Source organism: Carassius carassius, chromosome 43 (assembly GCF_963082965.1).
Source record: "Carassius carassius chromosome 43, fCarCar2.1, whole genome shotgun sequence".
Taxonomy (NCBI): Eukaryota; Metazoa; Chordata; class Actinopteri; order Cypriniformes; family Cyprinidae; genus Carassius; species Carassius carassius.
The window spans coordinates 1,517,968-1,538,145 of record NC_081797.1 but is presented as its reverse complement, the minus strand read 5'-3'; the positions used below and the strand labels follow the sequence as shown (position 1 = coordinate 1,538,145).

Below are 20,178 nucleotides of genomic sequence, written 5' to 3'. Positions count from 1 at the left end.
ACACAATAGCAGTGAACCGCATACCAGGGAAGCGGATTTCAGCCATGCAAAAAAATCTAAAAATTCAATATAGATATTTTATTCTGTGGCAGAAAAAAAGCTGCATTGTGAGCTCCAAACTCCATTCCAAGAAAAAAGAATTGAGAGATGTAAACTCAGAATTATGCAGGTTTTTATTTTTTTTATTGTCTTAAGTAGACTCAGAATTCTGAGAAAAATCTAAGTCAGAATTGAGAGAAAAAAGGTCAAATGTTGAGAAGGAAACTATATATATAAAGTAACAATTGTTATTGAATAAACTCCATAAAAAATTGTGAGAAGTGAACTCGGGATAAAAAAAAAGTCAACATTGCAAATAAACTCAGAATTCTGAGAAAAATAGTCAAAGATCTGAGTCAAATTCTGAATTCTGCAGAATTTTATTTTTTAATTTGTGAGAAGTAAACTCAGAATTCTGAGGAAGAAAAAGATCAAAATTGTGAGAAGGTAACTCGTAATTCTGTGAAAACAGTTACAATTGTTAGAAATAAACTCCGTAAAAACTCTGTAAAGGGTTGTAAGACATAAACTCAGAATTCTGAGAAAAATAGTCAAATATGCGAGACAAACTCAAGATCGTGCAGAATTTCTTTTTATTATTTGTGAGAAGGACTCAACATTGCAAGTAAACTAAAAATTCAGAGACAAAATAGAGAGAAAAATCTTCCAAATGCTAGATATAAGCTGTGCGAAATTATGAGAAAAATTATAAAAAACCTTATATTTCTTTTCCTTGGCTGAAATAAGCTTCCATTATATATTGTCTTCTATTTAATGTTTTTTTTTATTTTTTTGTAAAACCGCATGCAACAATTAATACAAGTTACCCTTATGGTTATTCAGCATGTTCAATACAATTGTGAATCCGTGTGTTTTAACTTTCTCTCCTCAGGTGTGTGGAGCTGATCATCTGTGAGCAGATGAGGAAATATAAAGCTCGTCTGAAGGACATCAACACACTGGAGTTTGCTGAGAACAAAGCCAAGAGTCGCCTGACACACATCCGGAGGTCCATGGTGAGTGATACGACCCTCTCAGAGCCCAGACTGACCCTTGACCTCCACTCATTGACCCCGCCCCCTTTGTCAAGCCCCACTTTCCATCAATGAGCTGCAAACTAAAGTGTCCCGAGAAATATAGAGGCACAAATCCCCTGTTCCCCTTCTACTGACAGCTGTGGAGTATTTTAGTTAAAAGATGAGCCAACTTGATGATTTTGTCAACCATTCACATTTGATGGTTTGATATATATTATTATTATTATGTATTTATTTTCTTATTTAATGTTACACTGATCTGTAATGTTGATATGTTTATTTTAACCGTTCACATTTGATAGCTTAATTTAGTCCATAAATATATATAAACACTGTATTAAACACGGTTATTTTTGTTTATTTAATGTTAATTATTTAATGATAACTGAATCTATGCTAAATTTGTGTTTTTATTTTTTTAACATCCACAATTAATAGCTTATTTATTTTAGGCTATATATATATATATATATATATATGTATACATATTAATATTTACATACATTATAATGAAATGTACAAATATTATAAATGTAATTATTGTGAGTTGATTTTTGTTAATGTTACATTGATATCTTAATTTAGGCTAATTCTGCAATCAATTTTTTTATTTTATTTTTTGTTTATTTGTAAAATTTTAATTAATTTGTAATGTTTATTTGTTTTTTAAGCATTCACGTTTGACAGCTTAAGTTAAGCTATAAAGAAATCTTTTTTTAATATAAATTATATGTATATTTGTTTTACATTTTATAATTAATCTTTTATAATCTTATTTCGTTATCGTATTAATGTTTTTAAAAAATCTATATTATTTCTAAATCAATATCCTATTTGATATCTTAATTTAGGCTTCATTTGTAATTAAAAAAATATATATATATATAGATATATATATATATATATATAATTATTTTTTCTTTATTTTTATGTTTAATGTTAATTACTCAAATCAAATCAGACGAATCAGTGTTTTAAGCCGTAATCAGTCATGTCCCAAATTCTGGGATGCATGGTTCAAAAATTTGCAAACTTTATATTCTAAAAAATAGCTATCATAAATTTGACCTTTTCAAGTCTTTTTCCAAGTCATTCATGGAAAGTGTGACACATCTTCACGTCCCGTTCTGTTTCCGGCCAGACGTTCCTCTAATCCTGTTTTCTTCCCTTCACTCCTTCCCTGTCCTCTTCTCCCATCCTCCTCTTCCAGAAACCAGTATTAATTGCGGTTAGGTTTATTGGCATTTCCAGAAGTGCCCCTGCGGTATGTATCCTCGAGTGCGTGTCCGTCCCAGTGTCAGTGCAGCGTCGTTGGCCATCCGTGTTTATTTGCTCTGTTGAGGATGTTCCAGCTAACACACAAATGCTGTCGTGTGATTGGTTGTGAGGAGCGGCCTGATGTTTATTTTGGTCGTTTGTCTTGTGTTAACTGCGCATGCAGCGTGCTGCTGTCACTAACACTTCCTCTTCTTTTATTTCTCCTGCATTCGCTTCTCGCTGCGTTATTACACACAGCCAAACGCAGTGAAGAAGGTAAAGCTCAGTGTGTGTGTGTGTGTGTGTCTTTGTCTGTCTTTCACCTGTTAAGCTGCAGTCGTGCTAGACTTTGTGCTTTATTCATTCACATGCACGCACAAGCCAGAAACAATTATGTGTTTTATATAAATCTGAGCTTTTATTTAAACAAGTTTACACACACACACACACAGACACATATATATATTTATTTATTTATAATTTTATAATCTTTAACGGTCTAGAGTAGACCAATTTAACCTGGCAGTCAAATATGAATTATATTTAAACAACTATTTAAGTATGCGAACATTTAAACATTTGTATATATATTTTTAATTTAACTGTAATAATAAATAGTAATCCCAAATTACCAACAATGCCTTTCACTTTGATAAAAAAAGCTTTAGTTTTTACGAATGATAAACTCAAATTTTTAACATCTGAAAATTTAGATTTCATTATATTTTTTCACTTATTTTGGTTTATTTAATCTTAGCTTAACTTATTATCTGTAACGTGAATGTTTTTATTTCAACAATACATATGTGATCATTTAATTTAGGTTATAAATATATCTTTAATATAAACACAGATTTTTATTATTTATTTAATTATAAATAAATTATAGAAACTTTTTTTTTCAATTGTCTATTTTTGGTTTATTTAATGTCATACTGATAGCTTAAGCTCATTTTGTTATGATTTTTTGTAAACAATCACATTTCATCTGAATTTAGGCTATAATTATAAATTATATGTATATATATATATATCCTGTTTTGTTATACACTTCCAGTCAAAAGTTTGAAATAATTATGGTTTTAATTGTTTGCGGTTTTGTAAAGGTCTCTCTCTTTTAATGCATTTATTTGATTAAAAATACAACAGTATTGTTGTAATATGTTAATGTTTTTACTGAATCAACTAAATGCAGCCTTGATCAGCATAAACAGATACAACAAAAAAAACGTATTCCAGACTTGTATGTTGCAGTAATTTAATCCAAGTCCAGCATGACTCCAGGTTTACTCATTAAAGACTCGTTTATGTTCTCCAGGGTAAGACACGTTTACGCAAAAGTGGCCTCCACACGCCCTCGCCTCCGCTGAGCCCTCGGGCCGAGAGGGCGGAGCCAGACGAGGAGGGGGCGGAGCCAGGGCTGAGTGAGCAGCAGCAAGCAGCCATGCAGCAGGAGGAGAACGTTTTGACTCAGCAGATAGAAAACCTGCAGAAAGAGAAGTTAGTGAACACTTTCAGTGTCATGAGTATCATTTGTGACCCTGGAGCACAAAAGCAGTCAGAAGTCACACAGGTTATTTGTAGCAATAGCCAACAATACATTGTATGGGTCAAAATCCATTTTTCTTTCATGCCAAAAATCATTAGGATATCACGTAAAGATCATGTTCCATGAAGATATTTTGTATTAATATATTAAAACGTAATTTTTGATTAGTAATATGCATTGCTTAGAATTCATTTGGACAACTTTAAAAATTATTTTCTCAATATTTTTTGCTCCCTCAGATTCCAGATTTATAATAGTTGTATCTCAGACAAATATTGTCCTCCGAACAAACCACACATCAATGAAAAGATGATTTATTCAGCTTTGAGATGATGCATAAATCTAAATTTGACAGATGAATGACAGATTTTGTGGTCCAGGGTCACATTTATGGTCTTAATGTCTTTTGTTATCGCTTCGGTTTAGGGAAGAACTGACCTTTGAGATGCTGGCTTTGGATCCCAGAGCGTCCGATGACGAGATGCTGGAGTCGGAAGCATCGATCGGAACAGCAGACAGCTCGGAAAACCTGATGGAGTCGGAAGGTGCCGCGTCCGATCAATGGGGTAACCACGGCTAGTTTGTTTGCAAGAAGTAGTTTTAAAGAGAGAGTTCACCCAGAAAGGAAAATTGTATTATCATTTACTCGCCCTTCATGGCGGCCCAAAACTCATAAGACTTTAGTAAGTCTTCATATGAAGACATTTTATAACAAAACCTGACAGTTGTCTGTTCCTCCATTGAAAGCTCAGGCAACCAAAATCGTAAAGATCCAAAAAAAAATCATAAAGGGGCCATAAAATAAACCCATATGAATCACACTCGACTTTGTTGAGTAATGTGCAGAATGGAAACTTAGACCAATGAGCTGTTTATACAGGGCTCTGGAAGACATGAAGAAAGACAACACGTTATACAAAGTTAAAAAAAACATTCAATCGCTTTACAGACCTTGTTAAGGTAAGACACTATATTTAATTTAGGATGAAAGAGAGGATGTGAGGTATAAACATAGTCTTTACAATGGCACACATTGTATAAAAGTCCACTGTTTATGTCTCCTGAAAGTGATTGTATCCCTTTACAAGGTTTGCATTAAACCGCTCGCTCCATATGGATTCATTTTATGCAATCTATGAACTTTTTGGATCCTCTTGAGTTTCGGTTACCTGGACAAAAGCCTCTCAGGTTTCATTAAAAATATATTCACATGTGAAGTCTCTGGGGTCTATTTGTAGCAACAGCCCAAAAATACATAATACGGGTCAAAATTATAATTTTGACTTTTATGCCAAAAATCATTAGGATGTTAAGTAAAGAAACATTGAGAGACATTTGATTTGAAATGTCAAATGTCTATTTTCAGAAAAGAGCCCCGGTGCGTCATCAGCGACACGCTGGAGGAAGTCCGAGTTCAAAAGCAGGCGTGGTTTACGCCGTCAGCCTGAATCTCTGGACTCGGTGGACTCGGCCGTAGCCTCGCTGTCCTCTGTGTCGTCCACACCTCACTATCGCTTTCGCTCGTCCTCTTCCGGGCCGCTGTTTTCATCCACCTCTCCAGGGGACTTGCACATCCTCCCCGACCAGGAGGGCTCCGAACGGGCTTCCCTGACCACTCGATGTGCCTCCAGCTCCGAGAAAACCCCTCCCCGGCCCAGAGGGAACCGAAGCTGTCCTCCGAAGCCCCGCGAGCCGGGAGAAGCCGGCAGCGGCGGCCGGAGACGAGAGCGTGACTTCGGATCTTCTCAGCCTTTGGTGCTGTATGGGAGTAACGAATTTATGGTGTGACGACGAAGGTGTCCAACATTAGCCAGAGCTGGTAACGCAGAAACACCAATGGATGTCCTGAACGAGAAAATGCTTGGAAACCAGCCTTCAATTGCTCGGCCTTCCAGTGAACTAAATGTGAGGAAGGTATTAAAAATGATGACCTACTGACCTGCTGGACCGGTCTGTTTTCACAACAAGAATAGCTGAACAGGGAAAGAGTGATTTTTAATGTCCATTTTCATGTTTACAGAACTGAGCCAATGAGAAGTCAAGCCACTTCAACTGACTGCATGCCGTATTGCTACCATATTGTTTTCACTCTACGATTAAAACCTTTGATAAAGTGCTAAATATGTAAAATAATATTATATTATTGATAAGGGTGGAACGAATCATGTAAATAGCTGAAATCCCTGTGCTGCTGGTTGAACCATGTGAAAATAATTTCTCTTTGTGTTGCAGATTGAAAACTAGAGCGTGTGAATCTGGTGTGTGTGTGTGTGTGTTTCTTATGGGTCTGACAAAAACGCACACAATTTGGGTCTAATTTCATCGCATTTTTGCATAATGCAAACAAATCTTGGTTTTCTATGCAAAATCGGTGAAATCTGACCCGTGCATGTGCTTTAACTCACGTTTTTGGCTTTTTTGGTTTCAGGAACACGTTTTCCATTCAGATGAAAAAGAAAAAGGATGATAAGGGATGAAAAGTCAGATCAGATGTGTGTTTCTCTGTAGTTTTACTCGCCATCTTTTTTTTTTTTTTACATCAGTGTTATGTGCAACCAAATCAGGACTTGAAAATATATTTAGTTTTTTTGGTGAATTGTTTTTTTTAAGTATATTGTGTTTTACACATGCTGATATTTTATTGTGAATTTCAAGTGTATGAATATTTCTGGTGTTTCATTGTGCCATCTGGAGTCACTTGTTTAGTTTGCCATAACATCCTTTATGTTTAAAAACTTGGATTTAATTTAGAGCTGATTCATCACGAACATCCTCTGCTGTGGATTTTTACCCTTTAAACTCTCATTAGTAGATTAACATGTAAAGTTAACTAAAAACAAGGACATGTAACGGCAAAAAGCTCAAAACTTAACTATATAGTACGTTTACGCAGTCAACATTGCTGTTTATGTGCAGGGAATGTGTCTCCAGAAGCGGTTTACTCTTTTCGATGTGCTGTTACAGATATCTATGTCTATATCTATGTCATATCAGTCATAGCCTATTGCAAGAAACCATCACCATGGTGCAATATCACAAGAGACATTAAGCTATGTTTTTATGTTACTGATGAGTATACTTGGGTACTGTCCTGAACTTTAAGTCCACTAATGCTCAAAAACAGGTGAAGTAAGAAGGAAACGGTTGTTTGTTGCGTCCTGCATAAGTGAATGTAATCACTGTAGCATGCCACACTATTATCAAAGTTTCTATTTTACAGCTACTGTATTTAATACCACGTTTAAGGCCGGAAACATACTCTGTGCAAAAACGCAAAAATTAATGCAGTCCCTAACATATTTAACATGCATTAAGATGTATGTGGAATATTGTGTGGAAAAGGTCACAATCCATTCCTTCTATTGAAATGACTGGATTTCGTCTGTGAAATTTTGCCATGCATGAGTAAAGTCACTGGAACTTTTTACTGTGGCTTCAAAACTCATTAAAAATAAAGAAATAAAGAAAAGAAAATAATATGCTTTAGTGAGTCAAATGAAAAAGTTGAAATTGACTTGTACTTCGTAAGAATATTAAGTTGTAATTATGACTTTAAAAGTTGAAATTAAAAATAAAGTTGAAATTATTTTATACTGGGCTAATTCATAACTATAAAAGCCGAAATTGTGACTCAATTATGACGTACCAAGTCAAAATTATGACTTAAAAAGTTTAAATCGAAAAAAAGGTAAAAATTATGACTTTAAAATTAAAATTCATAATTATGAGATAAAAGTTGAACTTATGGCTTTAAAAGTTTAATTTTATAACATGTCGAAACTGACTTTAAAAGCTGACACATACTAAATTGGACTTATAAAAAGTCAAAACTGAGATAAGAAAAATATATAAGTTTTTAATCTCATAATTGATTTAGTATGACAATTTTAACTTAAGGTAATAATTTCTAATGATCTTATAACTATGGCTTTTTATGTCATAATTTCGATTTGGTTTATGATCATTTTGACTTAAATTCATAATTATTCTAACGATGTCATAATTAAGACATGGTGGAAATGGGCTTCAATAATCGGATGAGTTGCTGTCAATTGTTTACTTGTTAAACCAGATTTAGGTAGTTAGCAATAAACATGTTGGCAGGTTAACTAACGAATCTTAATTCTATTTAAACTGTCACTCCACTATGTGAGTTGAACTGAAAAAGAAAAAAAACTAAGCAAAACTGACTGTTATGGTAATAAACTTTAAGTGTGCTCTTCAAAATGCAAAGACACATAATTCTGCGTCGATTAAAGCGTGTGCGCATGCACTTGTGTAGAGTATGATTTTCAGCATTTTGAGTAATGTAATATCTTGCATATGATGATTATTTTATGTTGAATGATCCTGCTCTGTGTGTTTTGATGGACTGACCGTCTCTACAAACAGATTTGTGCTTTTGGAGTTTGTGTTTGTGCTCTTGTGAGCGCAGTTAACAGTGCAATTTGTGTAATATTTCTTTAATGTGTAAATGTAAGGATGTAAAAAAAAAAAAACATAATCATGTCTTATTAAAAAATAAGAAAATAAAGCTACTGATGTTTTCCTTAGTCTCCTGAGAGAGAGAAAGGGAGGGAGGAAACTGGAAAAACTGAGAATTACTGTATTGGAATTAATGGAATTAAGTTAAATCTAGAATAAAGAATTTAGAATAAAATCTAAACAACCTGAGAATAAAATCAAAATATTTCGAGAATAATGTACAAATATAGAGAATAAACTTGAAATTACAAGAATAATGTCAAATTATTTTTAAGAATAAAGTCAAAAATATGAGAATGAAGTCCAAATTATGAGAATTGAAATATTTTGAGAATAAAGTTGAAATTATGAGAATAGTCAAAATATTTTGACAATAAAGTCAAAATTATTATAATAAGGTTGCAATGTTTTGAGAATAAAGTAATGATATTTTTATAATCGAGTTGAAATTATGAGAATAAACTTGTACTGTTTTGAGAATATTCAAAATATTTGGAGAATAAAGTCAAAATTAGAATGAAGTACAAATTATGAGAATAGTCTAAATATTTTAGGAATCAAGTCGAAATTACAAGAATAAAGTCAAAATATTTTGAGAAGTGTAAATATTTTGCTAATAAAGTTGAAGTATTTTGAAAATAAAGTCGAAATTACGAGAATATAGTCAAAATTATGAAAAGTAGAAATATCTCAAGAATAGTCCAAATATTTTGAGAAAAAAGTTATGTTTTGAGAATGGAGTCAAAATATTTTGAGAATAAAGTTGAAATTACGAGAATAAAGTTATATTTTGAGAGTAAAGTTAAAATATTTTGAGAGTAAAGTTAAAATATGAGATTAAAGTTGAAATTATGAGAATAGCTGAAATATTTTGAGAATAAAGTCAAAATATTTTTATAATAAAATTGAAATTACGAGAATAAAGTCGTAATCTCATGAAAATAAAATTGAAATTATGAGAATAAATTCAAAATATGAAAATAAAGTCACAATTTTTGGAGGATTAAGTCGAAATATTTTGAGAATAAAGTCGAAATATTATGAGAATAAAGTCGAAATATTTTGAGAATAAAGTCGAAATATTTTGAGAATAAATTCGAAATATTTTGAGAATAAATTCGAAATATTTTGAGAATAAAGTCGAAATATTATGAGAATAAATTCGAAATATTATGAGAAATATTTTGAGAATAAAGTCAAAATATTATGAGAATAAATTCAAAATATTTTGAGAATAAAGTCGAAATATTTTGAGAATAAATTCAAAATATTTTGAGAATAAAGTCGAAATATTTTGAAAATAAAGTCGAAATATTTTGAGAATAAAGTCAAATTAACAAGAATATAGTATAAATAGTTTGTAATTAAAATCTAAATCTAAATGAGAATGAAGTCGAAATATTTTGAGAATAAAGTCGAAATATTATGAGAATAAAGTCGAAATATTATGAGAATAAAGTCGAAATATTTTGAGAATAAAGTCGAAATATTTTGAGAATAAAGTCGAAATATTATGAGAATAAAGTCGAAATATTATGAGAATAAAGTCGAAATATTTTGAGAATAAAGTCGAAATATTTTGAGAATAAAGTCAAAATATTATGAGAATAAAGTCGAAATATTATGAGAATAAAGTCGAAATATTTTGAGAATAAAGTCAAAATATTATGAGAATAAAGTCGAAATATTTTGAGAATAAAGTCGAAATATTTTGAGAATAAATTCAAAATATTATGAGAATAAAGTCGAAATATTTTGAGAATAAAGTCAAAATATTATGAGAATAAAGTCAAAATATTATGAGAATAAAGTCGAAATATTTTGAGAATAAAGTCAAAATATTATGAGAATAAAGTCGAAATATTTTGAGAATAAAGTCAAAATATTATGAGAATAAAGTCGAAATATTTTGAGAATAAATTCAAAATATGAGAATAAAGTCGAAATATTATGAGAATAAAGTCAAAATATTATGAGAATAAAGTCGAAATATTTTGAGAATAAAGTCAAAATATTATGAGAATAAAGTCGAAATATTTTGAGAATAAAGTCAAAATATTATGAGAATAAAGTCGAAATATTATGAGAATAAAGTCAAAATATTATGAGAATAAAGTCGAAATATTTTGAGAATAAAGTCAAAATATTTTGAGAATAAAGTCGAAATATTTTGAGAACAAAGTCAAACTAACAAGAATATAGTATAAATAGTTTGGAATTAAAATCTAAATCTAAATGAGAATGAAGACAAAATATTATGAGAATAAAGTCGAAATATTATGAGAATAAAGTCGAAATATTTTGAGAATAAAGTCGAAATATTTTGAGAATAAAGTCGAAATATTATGAGAATAAAGTCGAAATATTTTGAGAATAAAGTCGAAATATTTTGAGAATAAAGTCGAAATATTATGAGAATAAAGTCGAAATATTATGAGAATAAAGTCGAAATATTATGAGAATAAAGTCGAAATATTATGAGAATAAAGTCGAAATATTTTGAGAATAAAGTCGAAATATTATGAGAATAAAGTCGAAATATTTTGAGATTAAAGTCGAAATATTTTGAGAATAAAGTCGAAATATTTTGAGAATAAAGTCGAAATATTTTGAGAATAAAGTCGAAATATTTTGAGAATAAAGTCGAAATATTTTGGAAACAAAGTTGAAATTACAAGAAAGTTCAAATAAATAAAATTGAAATTATGAGAAGTCAATATTTTGAGAATAATGTCAAAATTATGAGAATTAAATCATAGCAATTAAAATTCAACTTTATTCTCACAATTTCAACTTTATTCTCAAAATGACCTCATAATTTAATCTTTATTCTTAGAACATTATTCTAGTAATTTCGATTCTTTTTATCGAAATATTACACCTTTATTACCATAATTTTAGATTTTTTATTTTATTTTTATTATTATTAACATGACACTTAAACGCCATGGTACTTCGTCCGTGTCAGAAATGCGTTATGAGGGTTCAAAGTCGTGGAATAGTTATTCACTGGTACTGTAAGAGTTAACAGACAACTGTGTCATAACATAAACATTAGAGGGTTTAGTTGCCATGGTGACTGTTTTGTAACGGGCGTGGGCTGTGATTTGATTCATCGTCGACATTCAGAATAGAGTCGCTGAGGAGAAACGAAACCGATCTGACGGCAGCATGAGAGAAACTGAACGCGAGAAATCAGCTGGGAATCACCTGAATCGCTCCCTGATCGAGCTGATCATGTGTTTGATGAGGCCGATCGCGCGAGTGTTCCCGTGGCTCTTCCGGTGGATCTCGAGCGGTGAGTCCTGGCTTGTTTCGCTGACTAGCCGCTAACTGAACTGCCTCGAGCTTAAAGCTTCCGCGTGCTAAAGCTTCACACACTCGGGTCTGTGCTAGGATCGAGTGAGCTCTGGAGAGTGTTTAGATAAGTCTCTTTGAGGGTACTTCTACAGTCTCTGGTGTTAAGTGAGCTTGTGCTTGTTTTGAACAGGTAACGTTACCGGTGACGTTAACGTCATGATACGCGACGATGACGAAGAGACGCCCGTGTTCTTTGATCTGGAGACCACCGGACTCGGTAATAATAACTCCTCTCTAAACTCTTGTTAAAATATAATAAACAGATATTTTGATCTGTTGAGATTTTTATAATGAACACAACTAGAGAGATCCATCTCTATAATGTAACATGCCCGTGTTACATCTATTGTTATTTATGTATCAATTGATTAAGTAATTCCGTTATAATTTATATCATTCATTCATATTTTATAAATATATATTTTATCGGACAAATGAGTTAGGAAAACATTTTATATATTATAATGTCTAAACTAAATTTGAAAATACAATGTAATTGTACACTAAAATATTGTAAAAAAAAAAAAAAAAAGTCACCAAAATGCTACATTAAAAATGTTAACTATAACTGAAAAATGCACGTAAATCTGCAGTAAAATATATAAAAATAGTTATGATATGAAGTCACCAAAATACATATAATTATATAATTAAAAAAATATATATAATTAAAAACCTAATGTAATTTCATACTAAAATATTGTAATTTAACAAAATGCTGCATTAAAAAAATATTGTATAATGGATACTATAAGTAAATATATATATATATATATATATATAAATATATATAAACGCAGTGCATGTTATTCTACAGTAAAATATTGTGTCTATATATATATATATATATATATATATATATATATATATATAGACACAATATTACTTATATATATATATATATATTATATATATATATATATATATATATATATATATAATATATATATATATATATGTAATTTCACATAAGATGTTAATATGCAAAATATATATATATATTCTTTAATGCTTCATTACCTGTTGGGTAATGGATACTATTAGTAAAAATATATATATTTAAAAAAAAAAACACACACATTGCATGTAATTGTACTGTAAAATATTGTATGTATATATATATTTTTTTTTTTTTTTTTTTTTTTTTTTTTGCAGCATTTAAAAATTTGTTGGATAATGGATACTATTAGTATATATATATATATAATTTTTTGGATTTAATTGTACAGTAATATATTGTATATATATTTTAAAATATGGTTACCAAAAAACCCAAATGTAAGTATAAAGCTCATGTACATTTAAAATCTTCAGGAACACTGCCCCCTGCAGTAAACATGCTCTTGTCTCTGCTCAGACACGTCTGCGTGTGATATCGTGCAGCTGTCGGCCGTCAGCGGGCACCGGGTGTTTAACGTGTATCTGCGGCCGCGCTGCTCCATCACAGACGGGGCGTCCCGAGTCACAGGGCTGACTGTAGATGGCCCCCGTCTGCTCCTCAGACGCCGTCCCGTGCCCACCGTCCCTCACAGACGGGCTCTGAGCGACTTCATCTGCTTCCTCAAAACCTTCCCCAAGCCCTTTCTGGTGGGACACAACAGCAGACGCTTCGACTGGCCCATCATGACCCGCGTCCTGGCCCAGTTTGACCTGCTGGGGGACTTCCAGAGCGTGGTGTCCGGATGCGTGGACACACTGACGCTCAGCAGGGAGATGTTCCAGCTGCCCAGATACACGCAGCAGTTCCTGGTCCAGCACTTTTTGCAGGAGTCTTACGGGGCTCACGACGCCGCTGAAGATGTGCGGACGCTGCAGGAGCTCTACAGAGTCTGGAGACCCAGCCCGGAGCTCGTGAGGAAGCACAAGACCAGCCTGTGATGTGTGTGTGTGTGTGTGTGTGTGTGTTTACAACGGTTATCAAGCTGCACTCAAATCAAGCTCTCGGAAATAGTTTACATGTACAGTCAGACCAAAAACAATTCACACACCAGATATAAGTTTGGATATTATTACATTTTTAGTAATAGTGGGTGCAGGACACCATTTTGCTATAATTGCATACATTAACTATAAATTCTATAAATATTTAATTCTATAAACTCAGACACTTTGACCTGAGTGTGTTTTTCTTTAAGATTTTTACATCACAGACTGAAGAAAATGAAGCATTACTTTCAGTTCTCATATTTTATTAGCATTTTCTAAACTGTACCAAATAATCTGTGATAAATGTTGAAGTGTCTGAATCGTTTTTGGTTTGACTGTGTGTATATATATATAGAGTGCCTTATTGGATGCAATCATTTTACAATGAAAAAATCTTTCTTTTTTTGGGCTGATGCACGGAGCTATCCATAACGGTTCATATCAATTTCATTAATTTTTTTACTGAAGATCTCAGAAAGCGGTGCGATGTGTGGTTTTTTGTGTGTGCAATGTTTACATTATTTTCTGAGTTCACTGAAAAAGCCATCTGTAAATTATGGCACAATATTATTTAAAAAAAACAAAAAGCAATTTTAATATTTTTTAAGAAGTGTCATGTTTCGTTTTACTCTAAAATCAGGGTTTGGTTTTCAGAGCCAGTTTTGCTTCCCCTCAGGTGGCAGAATTTAATATATAAAGCTCATAATTTCATTTCTAAATTTACATACTGACATTATGCACTCATTAACTGGAACCATTAAATATTAACCATTTTTTAACGCCTGTCTGTTGTATTTATTTTGGGAATTACAGTTGCATTTGTTTTGGACTGTTACTTAAACTAAATCTAAAAAAAATTGCGTTAATATTTGATAAAGTAAAATATATGTAGCCTACTTAAGATAAAATGTATAGTCAACAAAATGCTAAATTACAAAAAAATAATTTGGTAACTAAAACTGATTTTTTAAAAAAAAATAAAGCATGTAATTCTTTAGTAAAAAATATTTTAAACGATTCTTAACCAAAATTCTACATTAAAAATGCCATTTACAAATAAAAAACTATTTAAATACACTATGTAATAAAATATAAACACACAAGCACTATATTTAAATTTTTTGATTGTTTTTATTTGATAATTAGGCTTAAAACACGTTTTAAGCCAAAATTATGGATATTTTTCACTTATCTGCATTCTGTTGGCACCTAGGCCTTAAGAAACATGAAAAATATCACATTTTCAAAATGATCACAGATGTACTTTAAGTTTTTTTATTAGAATTATTTTTTGCTTAAGTCCATAAAGTTCACGTACATAATGAGGTGGTGAACACTTAATATACCCAGAATGATATTCAGCCGCTAGAGCATGAGGAAGGTCATTTTAAAGAGTATTAATCCTGGGGAAACGGCTGACTCCGTCCGGTCGACACACTGGTTCTGATCAATATTCATGTTTATGCAAATCAAGACTGACCACATGCTCACAAAGAAGAAGGATTGTTAAAGTCCCAATGAGAAGCGTTTTCTTGGCTTCACTCGTCCATCTCCACGTCTTCTGCCAGCTTCTGGACCATCTTGTCCTCCAGCTGTTTGGCTTGACCTGAAGAGAGAGGGCAGACGTGAGAACAGGGAATCATGGGACAGGTTTGGGTGAGGTAACGTCTGAGCAGCGAGGTTTACCTGCGTGTGGAGCTCTGATCAGGTGAATGTTCTTCTTGACCTCACTGATGTTTGCTGCATCTTCCAGCTTTTTGCCGGTCTTCAACCTGAGGACATATGGAAATGTTCATGTTAATGATGAGCACTGCAACTAAAACATAGAATTAAAATTAAAACATAAAATATATAAATTCTAAATATTTTTTAAAACCCTAATAAATGTTTGTTTTATTTGATGTGGCAAAATAAACAAATAAAAACAACAGACATAAGAAAATGCAAAAACCTTAAATTATTAAAATGAAAACGGAAAATATAAAAAAAACTCTGCATAAAAATATTTTTTTCTTTCTTAAACTTTAATGAAATAAAATCTATTTCAAATCGATGTCAGGTAGTTACCAAGGCAACATTTATCATTTTCCTTCAGTTAAATTTACTAAACTTAAGCAAAAATAAAAATGAAAACAATAAAAAAAAATTATATGGACAAAAATAAAAAAAACTATAAATTTATGACAAGAGAAAAAAAAATTCAAAAAAATTGTTACGTCAAATACAAATGTAAAATTGGACAAAAAAAAACAACATATTTAGCATAAAACATTGTTTAAAACTTAAAATATAAAAAGTATTTAATTTTAAAAAAGTTGTTTTAAACTAGTTGCCAAGAAAACAGCTCTCATTTACATTTACTTTAAGGGGATGTACTAAAATATACTAAAACCAAATTATATATGCATGCGTGTGTATATTAAAAAAATAAAATAATATGACCAAACACTACTAAAAAACATAAAATGATAACGAATATAAAATATACAAATAAAAATAATGAAAAATATTTACAAAGGTTCAAACTCTTAATTAAAAAAAAAAAAAAAAAAAACTTAATGCACAAATTACAAAAACTTTAACTAGAATTTAAATGAAAACAGAAAACCTTAAAAAAAAAAAGAGAAACTAACTCAGACTACTAATAAGAACTATAACAATCTCTAAAATGATAACACATGACAGGTAAAAATTGATAGCCTGAATGCACTGTAAGTCGCTTTGGATAAAAGCGTCTGCTAAATGCATAGATTAAAATTGAATTTAAATTTACATGGAGCGATCACATGTATGAATCATGTATGAATACGTTCAGTAACGAGTCTCAGCTCCAGAAGAACTAGACTGAAGCTAGTCACCTGTTCATGATGAAGCGAGCCTGACGTTTGTTCTTGATGGCTTCAACCTTCTTCATGGCCTCCACTGTTCAAACACACAGGCAGAGTAATCCACATTAATGAGTGTGTGTGTGAGTGTGTGTGTGAGTGTGAGAGTGAGTGTGTGAGAGTGAGTGTGTGTGTGAGAGTGAGTGAGTGTGAGAGTGAGTGTGTGAGAGTGAGTGTGTGTGTGTGTGAGTGTGTGTGTGAGTGTGTGAGTGTGAGAGTGAGTGTGTGAGAGTGAGTGTGTGTGTGTGTGAGTGTGAGAGAGTGAGTGTGTGAGAGTGAGTATGTGTGTGTCTGTGAGAGTGAGTGTGTGAGTGTGTGAGAGTGAGTGTGTGTGTGTGTGTGTGTGTGTGTGTGAGTGAGTGTCTGTGAGAGTGAGTATGTGTGAGTGTGTGTCTGTGAGAGTGAGTGTGTGAGAGTGAGTATGTGTGAGTGTGTGTCTGTTAGAGTGAGTGTGAGAGAGTGTGTCTGTGAGAGTGAGTGTGTGAGAGTGAGTGTGTGTGTGTCTGTGAGAGTGAGTGTGTGAGAGTGAGTGTGTGTGTGTGTGTGTGTATGTGTGAGTGAGTGAGTGTGTGAGTGTGAGTGTGAGAGAGTGTGTGTGTAAGTGTGAGTGTGTGTCTGTGAGAGTGCGTGTGTGAGAGTGAGTGTGTGTGAGTGTGTGTCTGTGTGTGAGAGTGAGTATGTGTGTGTGAGTGTGAGTATGTGTGTGTGAGTATGTGTGAGTGTGAGTGTGTGTGAGAGAGAGTGTGTTTGTGTGTGAGTGTGAGTGAGTATGTGTGTGTGTGTGTGAGTATGAGTGTGTGTATGTGTGTGTGAGTGTGTGTGAGTGTGTTTGTGTGTGAGTGTGAGTGAGTATGTGTGTGTGTGAGTGCGTGTGAGAGAGAGTGTGTTTGTGTGTGAGTGTGAGTGAGTATGTGTGTGTGTGTGTGTGTGTGTGTGAGTATGAGTATGTGTGTATGTGTGTGTGAGTGTGTGTGTGAGAGAGTGTGAGTGAGTATGTGTGTGTGTGAGTATGTGTGTGTGAGAGAGAGTGTGTGTTTGTGTGTGAGTGTGAGTGAGTATGTGTGTGTGTGAGTGTGTGTGAGAGAGTGTGTGTGTTTGTGTGTGAGTGAGTATATGTGTGTGTGTGTGTGTGAGTATGAGTATGTGAGTATGTGTGTGAGTGTGAGTGAGTATGTGTATGTGTGTGTGTGTACTCACTGGTCTTGCTCCAGAGCTCTCTGTTGTATTTGACAGGAATATTTCTGCGCTTCTCAAACTCCAGTGAGTTATCCTGACAAACACAAGCAGTGTTTAATTTGATGAATGAACAGCTGAATCAGTGTATATATATGTGTGTGTGTGTGTGTGTATTGCTGCTTTTCCACCGAAATTACCCGGAACATTTGTACCAGGAACTTTTTTCCCCCCAGACCTGTTGCTTTCTGCGTTTCCACCGCGGTGTAAAGTACCGGGAAGATTAGGCAAATAGACTGGTGACGTAGGTCTGTGCGCGTTTCTCAATATAGAGTACGCTTTGGACGTACATCCTCGGTAGTTCAGACTTTGTGAGTTCGACTCGGGAGTGTGATGTCTGCGACGACGCAAGTCCGGTAATTCTGCAAACAGCAGCGTTCTTCATAACTTCAGTCAGCTGATCATGGCTACTGCAATTTTCCTCATTGTATATTCACAATAAAACGAAATAGGATATCAAATACCACTTCCTCCTTTCATTTTCATTTAAACATAATAACAGCTGCAGAAATGTACTTAGTTCAGGGATATTTGTATATATACAGCCATTACAATGAAACGAAATATTATATAGATTTGACTTTTTTATTTTCATTTTAACGTATAGATAAATTGAAGATAACCTGTTAGATTTACCCAAAACGAATTATATTTTATGTTTAACCACTAAAGAGACATCAGAGCCAGCGGCACACATCAGAAGGTCTAGCCGAGGAGAGGCTGCTTCTCGGCGGATAGATGATGACTGAGCTCCCGCTGGTCACATGGAGCTCACCGTCTCCGAGATCGGCGAAACACATTTTTAAATAGGCGTTGTCTTTATAAATAAACCACAGATTTGAGTTTTAAATAACTACATTCTTGCCTGAAATGCTTTTAAAATTACATTTCATGACACAATAACAGTAATATTTAGAAAATGATCCGAATAAATGGTGGTTGAACTCAACCAATGCTGTGTGTACTCAACCAATCAGGATGTTTAGCGACCAAAGTCCCGCCCCCGAAAGTTTCAGAACTTTGTAAAAGTACTACCTCGCCAGCAGGGACTTTCTGAGGGGCATTTTTTTAACCAGAACTTTATTTAGTTCCTGCGGTGGAAACACACCGAGTACCAGGCCAAAGTCCCCGGTTCCTGGGTAAAGTTCCTGCGGTGGAAACGGGGCATATGTGTCTCTCACCACTGTCAGCTCTTTGCCCGCTGACTTCCTGAACGCTTTCGTCCATCTGGTCTTTCTTGGGTTTCGCTTCTTCTTGAAGTTTTTGTGGCATTTGGACCGGCAGAACCTGAAAACCTTCAAAACACACACACACCTGTCAGGATTCACACTGATATACGCCAACACAAACTGAGAATATGACAAAACTACGGTACCTTAATACTACTAACATGGTTTATTTTTTTTGACATGGTATGATGATAATACATATATATTATACATATTTACATTTATTTTGATTGTATATTGATTATTTTTTCGTTATTTGTCTATATTTTACATGTAACATGGTTTTATTAGATAATATATTTTATATACACTCTCATATATTGAGATTATATATATATAGTGTGTGTGTGTAACGTTATATCAGTAGCGTGCGGTGGTGTTATAACATGATGCGGCAGTTATACACACATATATATACACACACAGACATATATATATATATATATATATATATATATATATAGAGAGAGAGAGAGAGAGAGACAGTAATAGCATGTTTTTATATGTCCTTTGCAATTATATCGCTTCTTAACATGTAATATTAACACGCTAAAGTCGCATTATGTCATGGGATACACATATTTCTGTCGACATTTACTGTGGTAACGTGACTATTCTGAGTAAAAAGGACACACATTAATATAGGACTCAATCAAAACAGTTCAATTTCACTCATTATTACTAAACAACATGCTGATGCTAATGCTAATGCCCATAGCAGTGGTTTACACGGAGATAACCACGCAGACTGACAGCGCTAACTATCCGCATCTTTACCTTACAGTCGTTGCGTACAAACATCATTCCGTGTCCCGGATAAACCGGAGCCGAGCAGAAATAACACTTCTCGATGCGCATTTTAATCGATTACTATGATTTCACTCGCGCACATGTGCCACTGTGTTGCGAACACAGTAAGAAAAGAGAACTAGCGTTTCCGCTTCCGTCGCATGACGTCATCACGCTGAAAACAGACTTTCCCGCCACCGAGAGGCGCGGAGCGTCATTACAGTACACCACACTCACACCGAATCAGACGGCAAAATCGTGCCAAAATATGTTATAAAAAATAGTAATGACCAATGTGAACAAGTTATAAAAGATTTTAAAATCAGTTACCCAGCAAATGGAAAACGTTTTGGCAAAGTTATGAGGTTCTTCCGGTATATATAAATATA

The 20,178-nt window shown here is 33.3% G+C and overlaps 3 protein-coding genes across 3 annotated transcripts in view; 2 read left to right on the top strand and 1 right to left on the bottom strand.

The window, feature by feature from the left end:
• The window catches only part of myo9ab (myosin IXAb), a 97,877-nt gene extending 91,234 nt beyond the window's left edge, over positions 1 to 6,643 (top strand). Inside the window, exons 40-45 of the mRNA XM_059535921.1 lie at positions 932 to 1,055; positions 2,287 to 2,340; positions 2,592 to 2,609; positions 3,652 to 3,833; positions 4,309 to 4,448; positions 5,249 to 6,643. Of these exons, the coding sequence (XP_059391904.1) occupies positions 932 to 1,055; positions 2,287 to 2,340; positions 2,592 to 2,609; positions 3,652 to 3,833; positions 4,309 to 4,448; positions 5,249 to 5,670 (940 nt within the window). The 3' untranslated portion in view covers positions 5,671 to 6,643. The remainder of the gene's footprint in view (positions 1 to 931; positions 1,056 to 2,286; positions 2,341 to 2,591; positions 2,610 to 3,651; positions 3,834 to 4,308; positions 4,449 to 5,248) is intronic.
• A 4,805-nt stretch (positions 6,644 to 11,448) lies between these two features.
• Positions 11,449 to 13,991, top strand: plex9.1 (PML-like exon 9.1). Its single transcript, XM_059535876.1, has 3 exons — positions 11,449 to 11,665; positions 11,858 to 11,944; positions 13,085 to 13,991. The coding sequence occupies exons 1-3, from the start codon at positions 11,539 to 11,541 to the stop codon at positions 13,603 to 13,605; spliced, it is 735 nt and encodes a 244-aa protein (XP_059391859.1). The 5' UTR covers positions 11,449 to 11,538; the 3' UTR covers positions 13,606 to 13,991.
• Positions 13,992 to 14,760: 769 nt separating this feature from the next.
• rsl24d1 (ribosomal L24 domain containing 1) lies at positions 14,761 to 19,940 on the bottom strand. The gene is made up of 6 exons (XM_059535615.1): positions 19,778 to 19,940; positions 18,953 to 19,066; positions 17,736 to 17,808; positions 16,512 to 16,575; positions 15,340 to 15,425; positions 14,761 to 15,259 (listed from the first exon to the last, which is right to left on the bottom strand). The coding sequence occupies exons 1-6, from the start codon at positions 19,856 to 19,858 to the stop codon at positions 15,192 to 15,194; spliced, it is 486 nt and encodes a 161-aa protein (XP_059391598.1). The 5' UTR covers positions 19,859 to 19,940; the 3' UTR covers positions 14,761 to 15,191.
• Positions 19,941 to 20,178: the final 238 nt, after the last annotated feature.

Bases quoted from the DNA above. Each gene is read 5' to 3' on its own strand.
- rsl24d1 (XM_059535615.1), bottom strand. From the start codon at position 19,858: ATGCGCATCGAGAAGTGTTATTTCTGCTCGGCTCCGGTTTATCCGGGA. The intron at 15,426-16,511 runs GTGACTAGCTTC...ATATGTCCTCAG, and splicing joins GCTCGCTTCATCATGAACAG to GTTGAAGACCGGCAAAAAGC. The intron at 15,260-15,339 runs GTAAACCTCGCT...CTCTCTCTTCAG, and splicing joins GATCAGAGCTCCACACGCAG to GTCAAGCCAAACAGCTGGAG.
- plex9.1 (XM_059535876.1), top strand. From the start codon at position 11,539: ATGAGAGAAACTGAACGCGAGAAATCAGCTGGGAATCACCTGAATCGC. The intron at 11,666-11,857 runs GTGAGTCCTGGC...TGTTTTGAACAG, and splicing joins CTTCCGGTGGATCTCGAGCG to GTAACGTTACCGGTGACGTT. The intron at 11,945-13,084 runs GTAATAATAACT...GTCTCTGCTCAG, and splicing joins TCTGGAGACCACCGGACTCG to ACACGTCTGCGTGTGATATC.